The 13,909-nt window shown below is 36.0% G+C and overlaps 1 protein-coding gene across 2 annotated transcripts in view; it reads right to left on the minus strand.

Moving 5' to 3' along the window:
• CDH11 (cadherin 11) overlaps positions 1-13,909 on the minus strand; it is a 213,334-nt gene that overhangs the window by 23,656 nt on the left and 175,769 nt on the right. For both annotated transcript variants that reach the window (XM_072635916.1, XM_072635917.1), the window contains 4 exons: positions 8,270-8,523; positions 2,803-2,939; positions 1,881-2,014; positions 940-1,057 (listed from right to left, as the gene is read on the minus strand). In XM_072635916.1, the coding sequence (XP_072492017.1) occupies positions 940-1,057; positions 1,881-2,014; positions 2,803-2,939; positions 8,270-8,523 (643 nt within the window). The remainder of the gene's footprint in view (positions 1-939; positions 1,058-1,880; positions 2,015-2,802; positions 2,940-8,269; positions 8,524-13,909) is intronic.

The raw sequence follows: 13,909 nt of genomic DNA on the forward strand, positions 1-13,909 counted from the left end.
TGTGAAGAAGACAGGGCAAATGTAATTAAATTTCCTTTCTCCAACACAACTCTCTATTTTATAGATAAAGAAAATGTTTCCCAAGTTCATGAAACTAGTTAGTGATAGAGCCCAGATATTTAAAAAAAAAAAACAAACAAAACAAAACAAAAAACCCTGGTGCCAGAAGTCTTTCATGGAACCTCTTCTCTAATAATGTATGACTGAGTGGAGGTGACCTTGAAAGCACTATCAGCACAGCATGATCTTTGGCAAGTTCTTCTAACATGGAACACTTTCAGGGATGGGTCCAAAGATAGAACGGTGTTTGGAAATCTGCCTACCTAAATGCATAAAGCCTTTCACCAGAAGGTTGGCCACCAGGTAAGAATGTATATTCATTTATTTATTCAATTTTTGGCCACAGAAAACAAGAATCAAAAAAACTCAGCACTGGAAGAGACCCAAGACATTTTCTAAGTCAAATCATATATACATAGAAATTTATAATATTCCTGACCAGTGGTTTATGGTCCAAAGAAAATAAATCTAGTGCTTTTTTCCCCCAGAAGTTACCTTTCACACTTTGAAGAAAGTCTCCATGAGTTTCTCTGTCTTTTCTTTTACAAGCTAAACTTCCCTAGTTCCTTCAACAGATATGCCTTTGTTCTTTTTCTATCTCCAGCCACAAAATCATGACACTTCCCTATGGCAGGGAAGGGCTGTGATCTAGGCAAGTGAAGGGTATGCTGACAATGAGGATATCATAGTTCTTTTTGCATTAATTTATTTAAAGCTGAATTATTTATTTTTGATACCATCCTTTCAGTAAGAGATTTTGGTTTTGAAAAAAAAAAGATTATTCAGCATTCAGGTGCTCTACAACAAAACAATCATTTGTTATATAGTTTTTTTGGTGGGGGGCACATAATACTAATATAAGTAAACTTTGGTACAAACCTCTATTGTCTCGGACTGTAAAATTTGGGTTATGGACAATTTCAGGGGGTAAGCTGAAGAGAAATCTTGGCCCATTGGCTGTATCATCCTTGTCATCAGCACTAATGGAAACTATTGGCTGTAAAAAGAAAAAAAGTGACCTATAAACAAGTCATGTTTGGAGAACACATCACTTGATGAATTTAATAGGTTCCCATGTACTATGAGTCTTACTAAACACAATGCTTTTAATTGGAATCACAACATCTAGGAGTTGTAAGGGACCAAAAGGCTATCTACTTCACCTATACTCTTTACCCCCAATCCAATTAAAGAATAGCTTTTATGATACCCCAGCTTCTCCTTAAAGAACTCCAATGATATGGAATTTCTTATCTCATGGGGTATCCTATTCACTCCTCATCAAGACCTAATTATATGGAAGTTTTCTTTATATTGAAGCGAAATCTAATTTCTTGAAACTTTTACACATTTATCTCAGTCTTGTCCTCTGGATCTTCAAAGATAAGATTAATCCCTCTATTAAACAAATATCTTTTATAGATTTAATAACTGTCTCATTTCTCCCAAGGGTTCTTTTCTATAGGTTAAAATGTCCTTAGTTTGTTCAATTAGTTCAAGAATGATCCAATTTTGTGTCCTCTTACCTTTATCATTACACTCCTTTGGATACACTAAAGCTTATCTACACCCATATTTAAATGTGGAATCCACAGTAAGACACCAGACCATAGATGTCATCTAACCGGGAAAGAAATGAACAAATTCATCATCTCCCTTTTATCGTACATCAATCTTTTGCAAATGAGAAATATTGTTGATGCGTTAACTAAGACTCAGACTCCCTACTCCTTCTAAAAATGAAAGGAAATAAAGATAATCATCAAACCCTTTCAAAGAACTGCATTTATCATTGTTCAATAACTTGAGGTAGGATGTACCTGATTAGAAACAGGTTTTGTCTGGTCACTCTCACAAATAAAGCCTTCATATGGGGCTGCAAATTTGGGAGCATTATCATTGACATCAATAACTTTGATGGCAACAGGGACTTTAGCTTCCTGGTGTCGATTGTCTGGAAGAAAAAAAATACATACATATATACATATATACATATATATATATATACACACACACACACACACACACATATATATATATATATATATATATATATATATACATACACACACACACACACACACACACACAGTAAAAGGCAAGGCAGAAGGTCTCCATTGACTTCCTTAAGGGTTCTCCATAAACTTACCATGTAGCCAACCCAATGATCTGTCATCTAGACAGTAGACTTTCATAAGGATTGTCATCTGAAATGCTTGGTTTTGGCTGTGGGTAAAAGGGTTCTAAACTTCAGTTTGAAAATAAAAAAAAAGCAATAAACTCTTATTCCACCATGTTGGATATTTGTTGAAAATAATTCATTTCCAAGAGAGAGATATCCTCTCCCCAAATAGCTTATGACCTTTGTTTAAGGGTCCCACAATTTGCGGGTTGAATGATCCAAAGGGACTCTAGGTTTGGCAAATGCATATATGGGAATAGGCCATAGGAATTCATGCAGAGAATATTGGAAGATTAAACTTCAAGACTGAATCACTTCAGGGACAATTTCTTATTAAGTCTGTACCCATTTCTGCCATAGAAAAAAGGCATCTCTTTTTGTCCTAATTTCCTTACCCCCACTCACACAGGAAAAAGGGTGAAAATCATGTTTAATACTGGAAAAACCTTTTAATTGTAGTAATATAGAATATTATTGTCCACTAATAATTAGTGCACAGATGTGTATAGAAAGATAATCTTCAGTAAAGACCATTAAAAAACTCTTGAAAGAATACTTACGGAATTCAGTTGCAAAGACAGAAATATTGAGCCAGGCTGTTTCCTCCCTATCCAGAGGCTTTGTGGTTTTAATAAAACCATCTTCTTGACCAATACTGAAATATCTGTCGAGGTCAGTGTGCCGATCAATTGAATATCTAAGCAGAACACAAATTAAGATTTTAAATATGCTACATCCCAGGCTACTTGATGTTATAATGTTTGAACCTCTTTAGATTTAAACTTAACATTTTGAATTGTTAATTTAGTATCCCAAGAGTATTAAGAATGGGAGGAATGTTAGAATATAGAGAGAAGAATGTTAGATTTAGACTTTAAAACTAGAGCAGTAGCATTAGACAAGCTCTTTTTTGATAGACTGCTAGATCTGTAAGACATTAGAAGTAGAATGTTAGAATGAGAATAAGTCTTAGAACATAAAATGGCAAAACTAGAAGGCATTTCAGAGATTGTCTAATCTCTCCCCTCTATCAACAAAGAAGAAAGCTCTGACTTCAGAGAGGTCATATAGCTTACCATTGGCACCCTATGAAATTCAACTCCATTTGATAAGTATATGTTAATGTCCTACTGTATATAAAGTATTATTCTAGTTTCTGAAAAAAAGTTTAGACACAGTAACTGCCCTCAGAGTATATGTAGTTTCAGTCTACGTAGTTTCACTTCCCCTCTTATCTTATTATGTATGTCTTTCTATAGAAAACATTCTGCAGCATTAAAGCTACTTCTATAACACACCTTAAGAAAATGATACAACATATTTGATTGAGAATTGCAATGAATAATTACATATTTCTTCATATTTACTATATCCATCTATCACCTGAATATTTATGAAGATGGATTCAGGAAACACGTTTATTTTATTTCCCAACTACTCAGAAAATCAGAAATTCTACAGCTTTTGCCAGCTTCTAGAATACGGCACATTAAATAATTTCAAATTTATCTAAATTTATCTCTCAGGGTTCATTATGGCCTTAAAATCAATCTCCTTATCTTTATTCATTTTGAGATGCTAACAAAATTTTATGCTAATGCTATTTAATTTCAGACCTTTTCATCAGTTCTAAAGAGGAATGAGCCCATGAAATAGTGTCAGACGACTCTAAGTCTGGCTATTTTGCTTATCTACTATTCAGAAACTGTGGTCTATAACTCACTGTATGTTCTCAGTAACGACCTCTTTGAGTCTCAATTTCTTCATCTGTAAAATGAAGAGGTGAAACTAGATAATGTCTTAAGGGCCCTTCCAGCTTTAACATTTTGTTTTTTGTAGTCAAACAACTTATATTGTGAAAGGTTTTTCAATTCTAACAACTGATGTACTGCTGTGAGCATGTCAATTCCATCTCCATTGGTGGCCCTGGAAACTTTGCATCTGTAAATGAAACTTTCAGTGAGGTACTTATGGACTTTGTCCTGTTAGCTTAGCTATGCAGGATTTCCTAGAAAGAAGTCCCAGTACAGCTTTAAGTTCACTAATACTTAAGCTTAAATTAATAAACTAAATGTTTGATTTTATTAAAGTTTAAAACTGCCCTAGGGTTTTTGAGACACCCTGCATTTGTACTATTAGGAGATCATATTTACGTAATGTCTTACTTATGATAAGCATGTGGGGGGGCGGTATTATAGGTAGCATTTTAGCCATTTCACAGATCAGAAAACTCAGATTCAGGAGAAATATCTTTTCCATGACACTCCAATGAGTACATTCCAGATCTGGGAATGAATCCAGATCTCCTGACTCAGTTAGCGCTTTCCTTCCCCCCACCTCTTTTCTTCAATCTACTCTATCACATTGCCTCTCTAACAATCTGTGATCTAAGATTCCTTCCAGTTCTGAAATGCTAGGATACTGTGATTCAAAGGGAGGTGTTTGACACACATTCATTTTGAATTTAGATGCCACACTTGGCTAGAAAACCTGAAAGTAAGCTGCAGAATCTAAATGGATAAAGAAGTGAACTGGGTCAGAAAACATTCTTTCATATTAATTGTTTCCCTACAATAGCACTCAGGAAAAGGCTATTAATAGACTTATTGGATGAATTATTCATTCCCTAAAAATAGTTGACAGCCCTGGCCCTTAAAGGAAAACGAGAATAGGAAAGATGCATCCAAAAAGACTCATTTTATTGACCTCTGAGAACTAACTCATCAATCAACACATTTCTACAGCTCCAAAGAGCACACTGAGAAGAGGCTATATTGGATAGGATCTCTGCCCTCAAGGATCTCACAGTCTAGTTGGGGGAGATGAGGAGTGAATACATAGTGAATGCATAAAGAGTAGGGGCAGGCTGTGAGAACTGGACACAAGTGAGAGGTCGTGAGTTTGGAATTTAGCTTTGATGATTGTTTAATGTGAGTGATTTCCTCTGATTTTTTCCCATTATATTGACTATGTCACCAGAGATATTGTTCCAGAGGGAAACAATGCACTCAGCAAGGAATATAGAGATGTGACAAGAAGACAATCACCCAAAGAGACAGCTTGATAGATCATGACCTTTCATTTCATGTCAGAGAAGAGTGGTAGAGATCCTGTCCCTAAAGGGAACTACATGAAGAATCTATGAAGACAGATAAGTTTCAGTGCCAGAAATTGTGAGTTAGACCTTTGCCACACTTTTCCTTTAGACATATACCTCACTATCATGTCAATTTGACCCGGTGCTTCCTAGGGATACTGTGTGTTTTTGAAAGAGAATATGCCACAAGTTTTGGGGGGAATATTTTGTACCAACTCTTCCTGCTATCTTAGTAAATGTCTTTGCTAAAAGATGAATACGTCTATTATCTTATTGTTAAGGGGAAGCGACATAAGGGAGGGCTCAGGAACTACGTTAGTTGTTGTGGTCATCCACATAATTATCCCCTAAATTCAAGGTAGCAGCCGCTCCCTAGGGCTCCAAATGGGGGTAAGTGTGAGGAATACTCCAGAAGTCATGTTATGCTTATGTTCTGTCAAGGTCTGCTATCATAGTCCCCTACCCTACGAAGCCATTCTTGATCAACCAACTTCTAAGTGCTGTCTACCATCTGAAATTATCTTACATTTATTTACCTATGTGCATGTCGCATTTCCCTATTAGACTGTAGGTTGCTTGACATTGAGGATTACATTGTTATTTGTCTTTCTATCCCAAGTGCCTTACACAAAGTATAATAGTAATATAGACTTAGAACTGAAAGAGACCTTAGAGTCAATCAAAATGAAGATTTTATAGATAATGAGATCAGGGCCCAGAGAAAGATTAATTGACTTGACTAAAGTCCCACTAACAGTAAATGGAAGAATGAGTAATCAAACTCAGGTCCTTTGATGCCAAATATGAGACTCTTCCCATTGTAACATAATGCTTTCCCACAGAATAGGTATTTAATTCACATTGGTTGAATTGAAGAATCAATTTTTATGGAATCCATAATATCTCTACAGAAATATTAAGCCAGTCATTTGGCGTCATAGTGGTAAAATATCTAGAAATTCAATTCTCCACTATTGGACTTGGATTCTTAATCTCAGTACCCAAAAGGATAAAAGCAATATGCACAATTATGGCTACACAAATTGTGAAAAGAAGTGACCATGCAGAACTTGACCTAAGTAATTAAGAACACAATCAAAGAATCTCAGAATTGAATGGAACCTCAGCATTTATCTAGTCCAACCCACATCTGAACAAGATTCCCTTCTACAACAGCCCTTGTAAGTGATTGTTCAACCTCAGCTTATCCCCTTCCGTAACAAGGAACTCAATTCCTCCTAAGTATTTCCCCCCTCGTCCAATCCCCCAGGCTTGATTATTTCTCTTTTCCTCTAAATATGTGTTGAAATGTTATGTGTCTTTCTACAGCTTTCATTCACATGCCTGCTTTTTGGGAACAAGTAGAGCATTTCAGCAAACATTTGAAGAAAAGCTATGTTCCCCTAAAAGTCTTCTCTTTATATGTCATGGCATTTTTGCCAAGGGAAAATTGGTTTGAAAGATCACATGGAGAAAAGTGAAAAGTTCTTTAAAGGGGTTAGAGTGACTGATGGATTATTCCATGCTTTTAGGCAAAGGAGATGAATATCTACTCAATTAGGAAAAATTATTATAAGGAGATTTTAGCATGCATACCCTGCAATTGATTTCTATAAGTCTGAATTTTTTTCCTTAGGTGAGATCTCCACCCCTTTCTTCCATCTTAACATCATTTTCTGGTTTGAAAATTGAGACTGTCTTCATGCAAAGGATGAAGTCTTCTCCATCTTTAATAACCCTTATCTCCTTAAGCAAGGCTGTTAGTTTTCATATTCAAACTTTAATCATTTATTCCACTGTTTTGGCCTCTTTCCAACTCTCCAATTATCCATCATATCCAGACTGAGCCTACACCTTTAATATAACCCTAACCAAACCAACATCCAGCAAAGTAACTATTGCCCTTCTTTTTATAACTTCCATTCCCAGTTTGCTTTCTTAGACAATAGGGCTATTTAAAAACAATATTTTGCTTTTATTTTTTGGTTTATGTTGCCCTTCACCCCCATACATGCTATACACACATACATATATGTATGTGTGTGTATGTATATGTGCATATATATAATTGCATATATTATTAATATCATCATACCTTGGTCAGATATTGAATAATTTCCATAAGATAGTTCCATCCTACATTTCCCGACTTGCCTTAAACTAATACTATTCACGCATTCTCTAGTACAAGCAGACTGAATAAATTTTGTGTCTATCAAACCCAGATCTGTACTTTCCTGGTTCTGTACTAATTCTAATTACTAGAATGTCCTACTAAACTTCACTTTCTCTTTGAATTCTTAAACATTGTTTAAAGTCCAACCAAAATGCCACTTCTTGTCTCAAGATTTCTGTGAAATGACCTTCTCCTACTCAAAGCTCATATAGGACATTGTACCTTTATGGTGAACTAATGAAATACTTTAAATCATAGTCACCTACTCTGCTTTCTTATCTTCTACAGAGTCTACAAGATCTCTTAGGCAAGGACTGTGTCTTAGCTTCAGTTTATATCTCCATCAGCTCTCAATGCATTTTTTTATATGGAGTAGGTACTTAATAAGTGCTTTCCTGAAATGAATTTTGCTTTACTAGAGTTCTGAGAGGTAGGATGGGCAGGTTTTATCTTCTCCATTCTTACAACTAAGGACAACACCAAGCAGAATGGTGAAATGCCTTGTCCACAGTCATTCCCAAAGGAGCCCAGTTAATATCAGAATTAGATACCATGTTATCTAAATCCTGGTCTAGTAGTCCCTCTGGTATTCCCATATTAGCTTACCTTGTGCTTGGGATCCTTGGGATTAATTACCCCAAAGAACGTATTTGCACATCCCCAATTACTGCTACTCTCTCTTCAGACAATAGCCCCTAAATCATCTGTCAGCATCCAATATACTGAGATCACAAGCTTTAAGACATAGACATACCTGATGGGGCTACCGGCAGCATCAGGGTCTTTGGCATGGACTCTACCAACAATAGTACCAGCAGCTGCATTTTCTTGGACTTCATGAATATAACTGGGTGCTAAAAACATTGGTGGCTCATCAGCATCTTCTACTGCAATCTTCACTGTCACTGTGTCCTTGAATGGTCCATTGCTGATGAACTTGGGGTCAATGTGAACATTTGCAGCCTCCACCTTTAAACTGTAAGCTTTTTTGGTTTCAAAATCTACGGGCTGGTAAGAGAAAGAATACCATCCATCACCACATCAGAGAACGCTAACACTAAAAAGAAGTTTAGAGATGATTTAATCCAAATCCCTCATTTTACTGATGAAAAGATGAGATCTAGAAAAAGAATGTGCTTTATTCAAGTAAATGTCAGAGCCAGAGCTCAAAACCATGTCCACTGCTTCCATTTTCAATGCATTTTCCTTTAACTATCTATTCAACTAATTAGGGGATCGATCACAGTTAGCTTACTATAAAAGGGACAATATTTTCAACTAGTCAGGACATATTCTCGGGTTGTGAATGTATACAAAGACATGTTGCTAGAGACAGAGACATACATGTATGGGTTTAACTCCATACACAAACACATGCAACATTTTTGGCATCATCTTCTCAAAACTTAGCTTTTGAAACTATTTGCCATTTTTCTCTTTGCTGTGCTTTCATGACACTGAATTCTTCTGGTTCTTCTAGCCATCTATATTTTCTTCTCATTTTTTTTCCTGGATTGTAGCATGGGTATTACCTTCTATTGAGTAGGTGAATCTCAGGGTTCTATCTTATGCTTTTTTCTCTCTCTACATTCCTTCTTCCTTAGGGATCGTATCAGCTTTCATAGGCTCAATTATCATTTCTATGCAGATGATCCCTCAAACCTTTATACCTATGCCTCATTTCTCTCCTGAGCAGTAATAACACATAACAAATTACCCATTGAACATCTACAGCTGGATGTGTCAAAAGAACCTCACGTGAAGTAAATCTCCCTACTGTTAACTGCTGCCACCCCTCAAAAAAACAACCTCCTACCAACATTTTTTTATGATTTCACTTTTGAGACCACAATAATTCCTCCAGCCACAATCTCAGAGTCATCCTCAACTTGTCGTTTTTCATCATTCACCATATATAATCAGCTTCCAGGTCCTTCCGTTGATTGTATCCCCACATAATGTTTCATATATAGAAACACACATATCCATGCACACATATACATATATACACACATACGTATACACATACACATAAATACACACATACATATATACACATGCATGCAAAACACACACACATATATACACATATGTACTCATTACATTACACATGCACATACTATATATACTCTAAATTATACACACATGCATATGTGTGTATATATGTATATATATACATATACAGATATATGCATATATACACATATGCATACATATATAGAAAATCTGGTGAGTCAGGTAAGAAACCAAGTTAGAAGTGGGCATGACTAGCCCAGGAACTTCCTTGAATGGAAGTTGAATGGACATTGCCTCACTCAAAGTAAGAACCTCAGCCTAAAAGGGCCAGGATCTCCCATTGTATCCTGGGCCATCTCCAGTCATCCTGATGAATATCTGGCCACTGGACCCAGATGTCTCTGGAGTGAGGCTAGTGACTTTGCATGGCACTTAAATCAAAGTCAGTTGCAAGTCATGTCATCATTTCCCTAATGGCATGGTCCTCTTTGAAAACTATACATATATATATACATATATATTTTTCCTCATTCAACAGCTACCACTTTAGTTTAGGCCCTGATTACATCTTGATTAGACCGTTATGAGTTGTCTAGTAGTTATCCTAATATCTAGTGTCTCCCTACTCTAATTCTCCCCCCAATCATCTGCTAACTTTATATGCCTAAGGTGCAGGCCTAACTATGTGTCTTCCCTGCTCCAGAAATCTTACTCTCTAGGATAAAAGATAAACTGTTCTGTTTAGCATTTGAAGCCTTTCACACTCTTGCTACAACCTATCTTTCCAGACAGATCTTATAATACCTTCAATCATGTAGTCTATATTCTATCTAAACAGCTGTTCTTCACAGACTGACATAGGCATCTCCCATTTGTACAGACTATCATCCATGCTGGGGAATGGCCTTTCTTCTAATTTCAACCTCACAGAAAGCCTTCTTTCCTTCAAAGACCTTCTCAAGTGCCACTTCACGAAGGAGGCCTTTCATGAATGAATGAAGGAGAAAACATCTATAAAGTGCTTAGTTTGTGCCAGACATCATCATGAATGCAAGAGATATCAATATAAAATGAGACAAAATAATCCCTATTTTCTATGAGCATATTTCTCACAGGAAAAGACAACGTTCATAGGGGATTTATAGCTAGGAGAGGTTTTCTGGTAATGGGAGCCATGGGGGAGTGAAAGGAGTCACAGGACAACTGATTGATATATTCTTTCAAAGGACAATTGTGTTATGATTCCTGTTCCCAGAACTGGAGATGGAAAGATGTTAGGAAGTGACTCGTGGTGATATGAAGTCAAAATAGCCTGCTAGCAGTAGCATAATGGATGATTCTGGTAAAATCATTAATCTAATCAGGGACACTGCTCACCAATCTGAAGCCTAGGGAACATGGACGGAGCTGGAACTGGAGTTCCAGACTGGAGGCGAAGGGAAGCCAGAGGGTAGGAGGCACCAAGATGGCTGTAAAGCATATAGATTTATTTGTGTACATATTGTTTTCTCCTGTAGAACGTAAGTTACTTGAGAGCAACAGTAATTTCATTTTCATTCTTGTATACCCATAGCCTGGTATGGTGCCTGGTATATTATAGGCACTTAAATGATCCTTCAATTCGTTGGAATGACTATAGTTTCCATCCTTTAGTGGATCCTTCAATAATGTTAATTGTTAAACTCCTCCCTTTTTTAAAATTATTACAATATTTTATATATTCTTATATACTATTTTTTTCTTTGTCCTAACATTCTACAGTCTAAGATTCCTTTGAGTTCTGACATTCTAAGCTCTACTTTCAATGTTCTCAGGTCTTTTCCAGGTGGGATATTTTCTTAAAACTAACGTTCCCATTACCAAAAGCTATATATCCCTTAATCATCCTGGTTTGTTATAAAGGTATTAAGAATTTAATACGTGGGATTCAGATATTAAATTATATTAACTGGCTCATTAAGAACTAATTATTGCCTTATAATTTAGGCACATGACAGATAGGTAGATAGATAAATAAATAGATGTTCTTAATAACAATCTGATCTCTTAAACGTATTTGAGGAAAAGAAATCCAATCTTCAATTACCAAATAGTCAGATGAAGTCCTTCAAAGTATTTTTGTTCCATTTGCAGGTGTTGGTATAGATAATCCTTACCCATCTCTGAGAATGCATTTTTTTTTCAGAAGGAAAACATATTGGCCATCTGGGATCTGACAGAGTGCAAGAATGGTGAGGCCAAGTCAAATTTTGACTGCGCTCATTCCCTGTGATGCTGAGTGACTTCCTTTCTTTGAGCCTCAGTTTTCTTGTTTATCAAATGAGCTGTGAGACTAGGTGATCTTTAAGTTTCCAAGTCCTATGATTCTTACCAGATCAGAATGGGGATTGGAGTGTTGAACAAAAAGTCATAGCTAAGTAGAACAACTTCTCCTTGGCTTTAAATATTTATAAAGCACTTTCCTTAAAACAAACGCATAAGAGAGAACATACAAGTATTATCATTCCCATTTTGTAGATAAGGAATTGCATCCCAGGGAGGATAAATAACATGATGATTACATAGCTTGTCAATTGTAGAGGCAGTATTCAGAAATAAAATTCCTAGAAGTAAAGGGCTGACAATGACTTCTCTGCCCAAGGAATTCCAGTGGTTCCCTTTGGCCTTGAGATAAAAATACATCTATCTTTTCTTTTTTTTGACATCCTTTAAAAGTTCTTTATAAGCTGCATCCAGAAAACTTTTTTTCCAGCTTGTTGAGTATTCTTTCTCCTCACGCACTATATGTTTCAAGAGAACTGGTCAACTTGATGTTCTCCGTACACAGAATTTGATCCCCTATTTCTATGCCTTTAAATAAGTGACTTCTCATTATGATTCTTTGATGTTCTCCCCATTCCTTTCCATCCTCTAAGTATGCCTCTTCCCCCTCAAAAAATTGAGCTTAAAGTTCATTTCCTTCAAGGATCCTTTCCTAAATCTTCAAATTGTTATTCTCTCTACTCCCTCAAAAAAAAAAAGTCACTGTGTTATTTTACATAAACTGTTCTATTTTTATCTATGAATGTGGTACATCTTCCTGGTAGGATGTAAGCTCCTTGAGGGTGGGGACTGTCTCACCTTTATATTCATATTTAGAGTAACTAGCACAGGAACAGCACATGTAACAGTAGGTAATAGTCACTTAAATGTTTGCTGACTGAAATTCATTTTATATTATATCATTTTATATAAAATATATTTATATTATATTTTAAATTATATTATATTCCCACACTTTACTTTGAGTTTCCAAACTATGTAATACAAGCTGAGACAAATGTCCCTTAATAAATTAAATAACAGTTGCCACCACCTTAATGTTAAATGGTTGCTTTTTAGAAAATTGTTCCTTCACTTGGAATAAACACACTGAATTAGAGGAGAAGGATGTGCAGATTAATCATATGCAGGGAGCTCATTTGCAATGTTGGAGCTCCGTGGGGTGATTTAAATGTTTCAGGATTGTAGAGACACTGTGTGTTTATGCCCCGAATGCATCCAAAACAGGTGACAAACTTTGCTCAATGAACCATCCAATTACATCCAAAGCGAAGAATAGGATTTGGGACTAGTATATGTCAAGTGCTCATATGTCATTGTCAAGTACAAAGAAGAGTAATATTAATTAGTAAAAGAAGTTGACAGTATCATGCTAGATGTCATTAGTGTGGCCATCATTTCACACTGGAAAACTCCAAAGTATTTCTATTACATCAGGTGCATTGGGGCTTGGAGGGAGGAATATTTTGTGCATTGATCTTCTTATCTATGGGGGCAGCTACATGGTGCCATGCATAGAGTGCCAGGCCTGGAGTCAGGAAGATGGGTGTTCACATTTGGCCTCAGACACCCACTAACTGTGCGACCCTCATTAAATTGCTTAACTCCTTTTGGCTCAATTTCTTCATCTGTAAAATGAGTTGGAAATGGAAATGGCAAATCACTTGAGTAGGTTTGCAAGAAAATCCCAAATGAGATCACAAAGAGTCGGACACAACTGAACAAAAATGATAAAATAAAATGGAAATACTAGTTAGACTACCTACTATAGGTTGCTATAGGAAAAACGTTTTGTAAACATAAAATCTATAGAAACTAATCTGTTATTATTATTCATATTGTAGCTGTTATAATTTATTTAGCTAAAATTATTTCCAACATTATTGGAATTAGAGAAGAAAGTGACACAAAGAACTATTGATATCAAATGACTTCTCAATTGTTACTTAACCAATTTTCCATACGCTGCTCTCCTTTGGACTGGACTCCATCATGAACCCAGGAAACATCATCATTTGAAACATTATCATCCTGAGAGTTTGTATCACCCTTGGTC

The sequence above is a fragment of the Notamacropus eugenii genome, chromosome 1, assembly GCF_028372415.1.
Source record: "Notamacropus eugenii isolate mMacEug1 chromosome 1, mMacEug1.pri_v2, whole genome shotgun sequence".
NCBI classification, from domain to species: Eukaryota; Metazoa; Chordata; class Mammalia; order Diprotodontia; family Macropodidae; genus Notamacropus; species Notamacropus eugenii.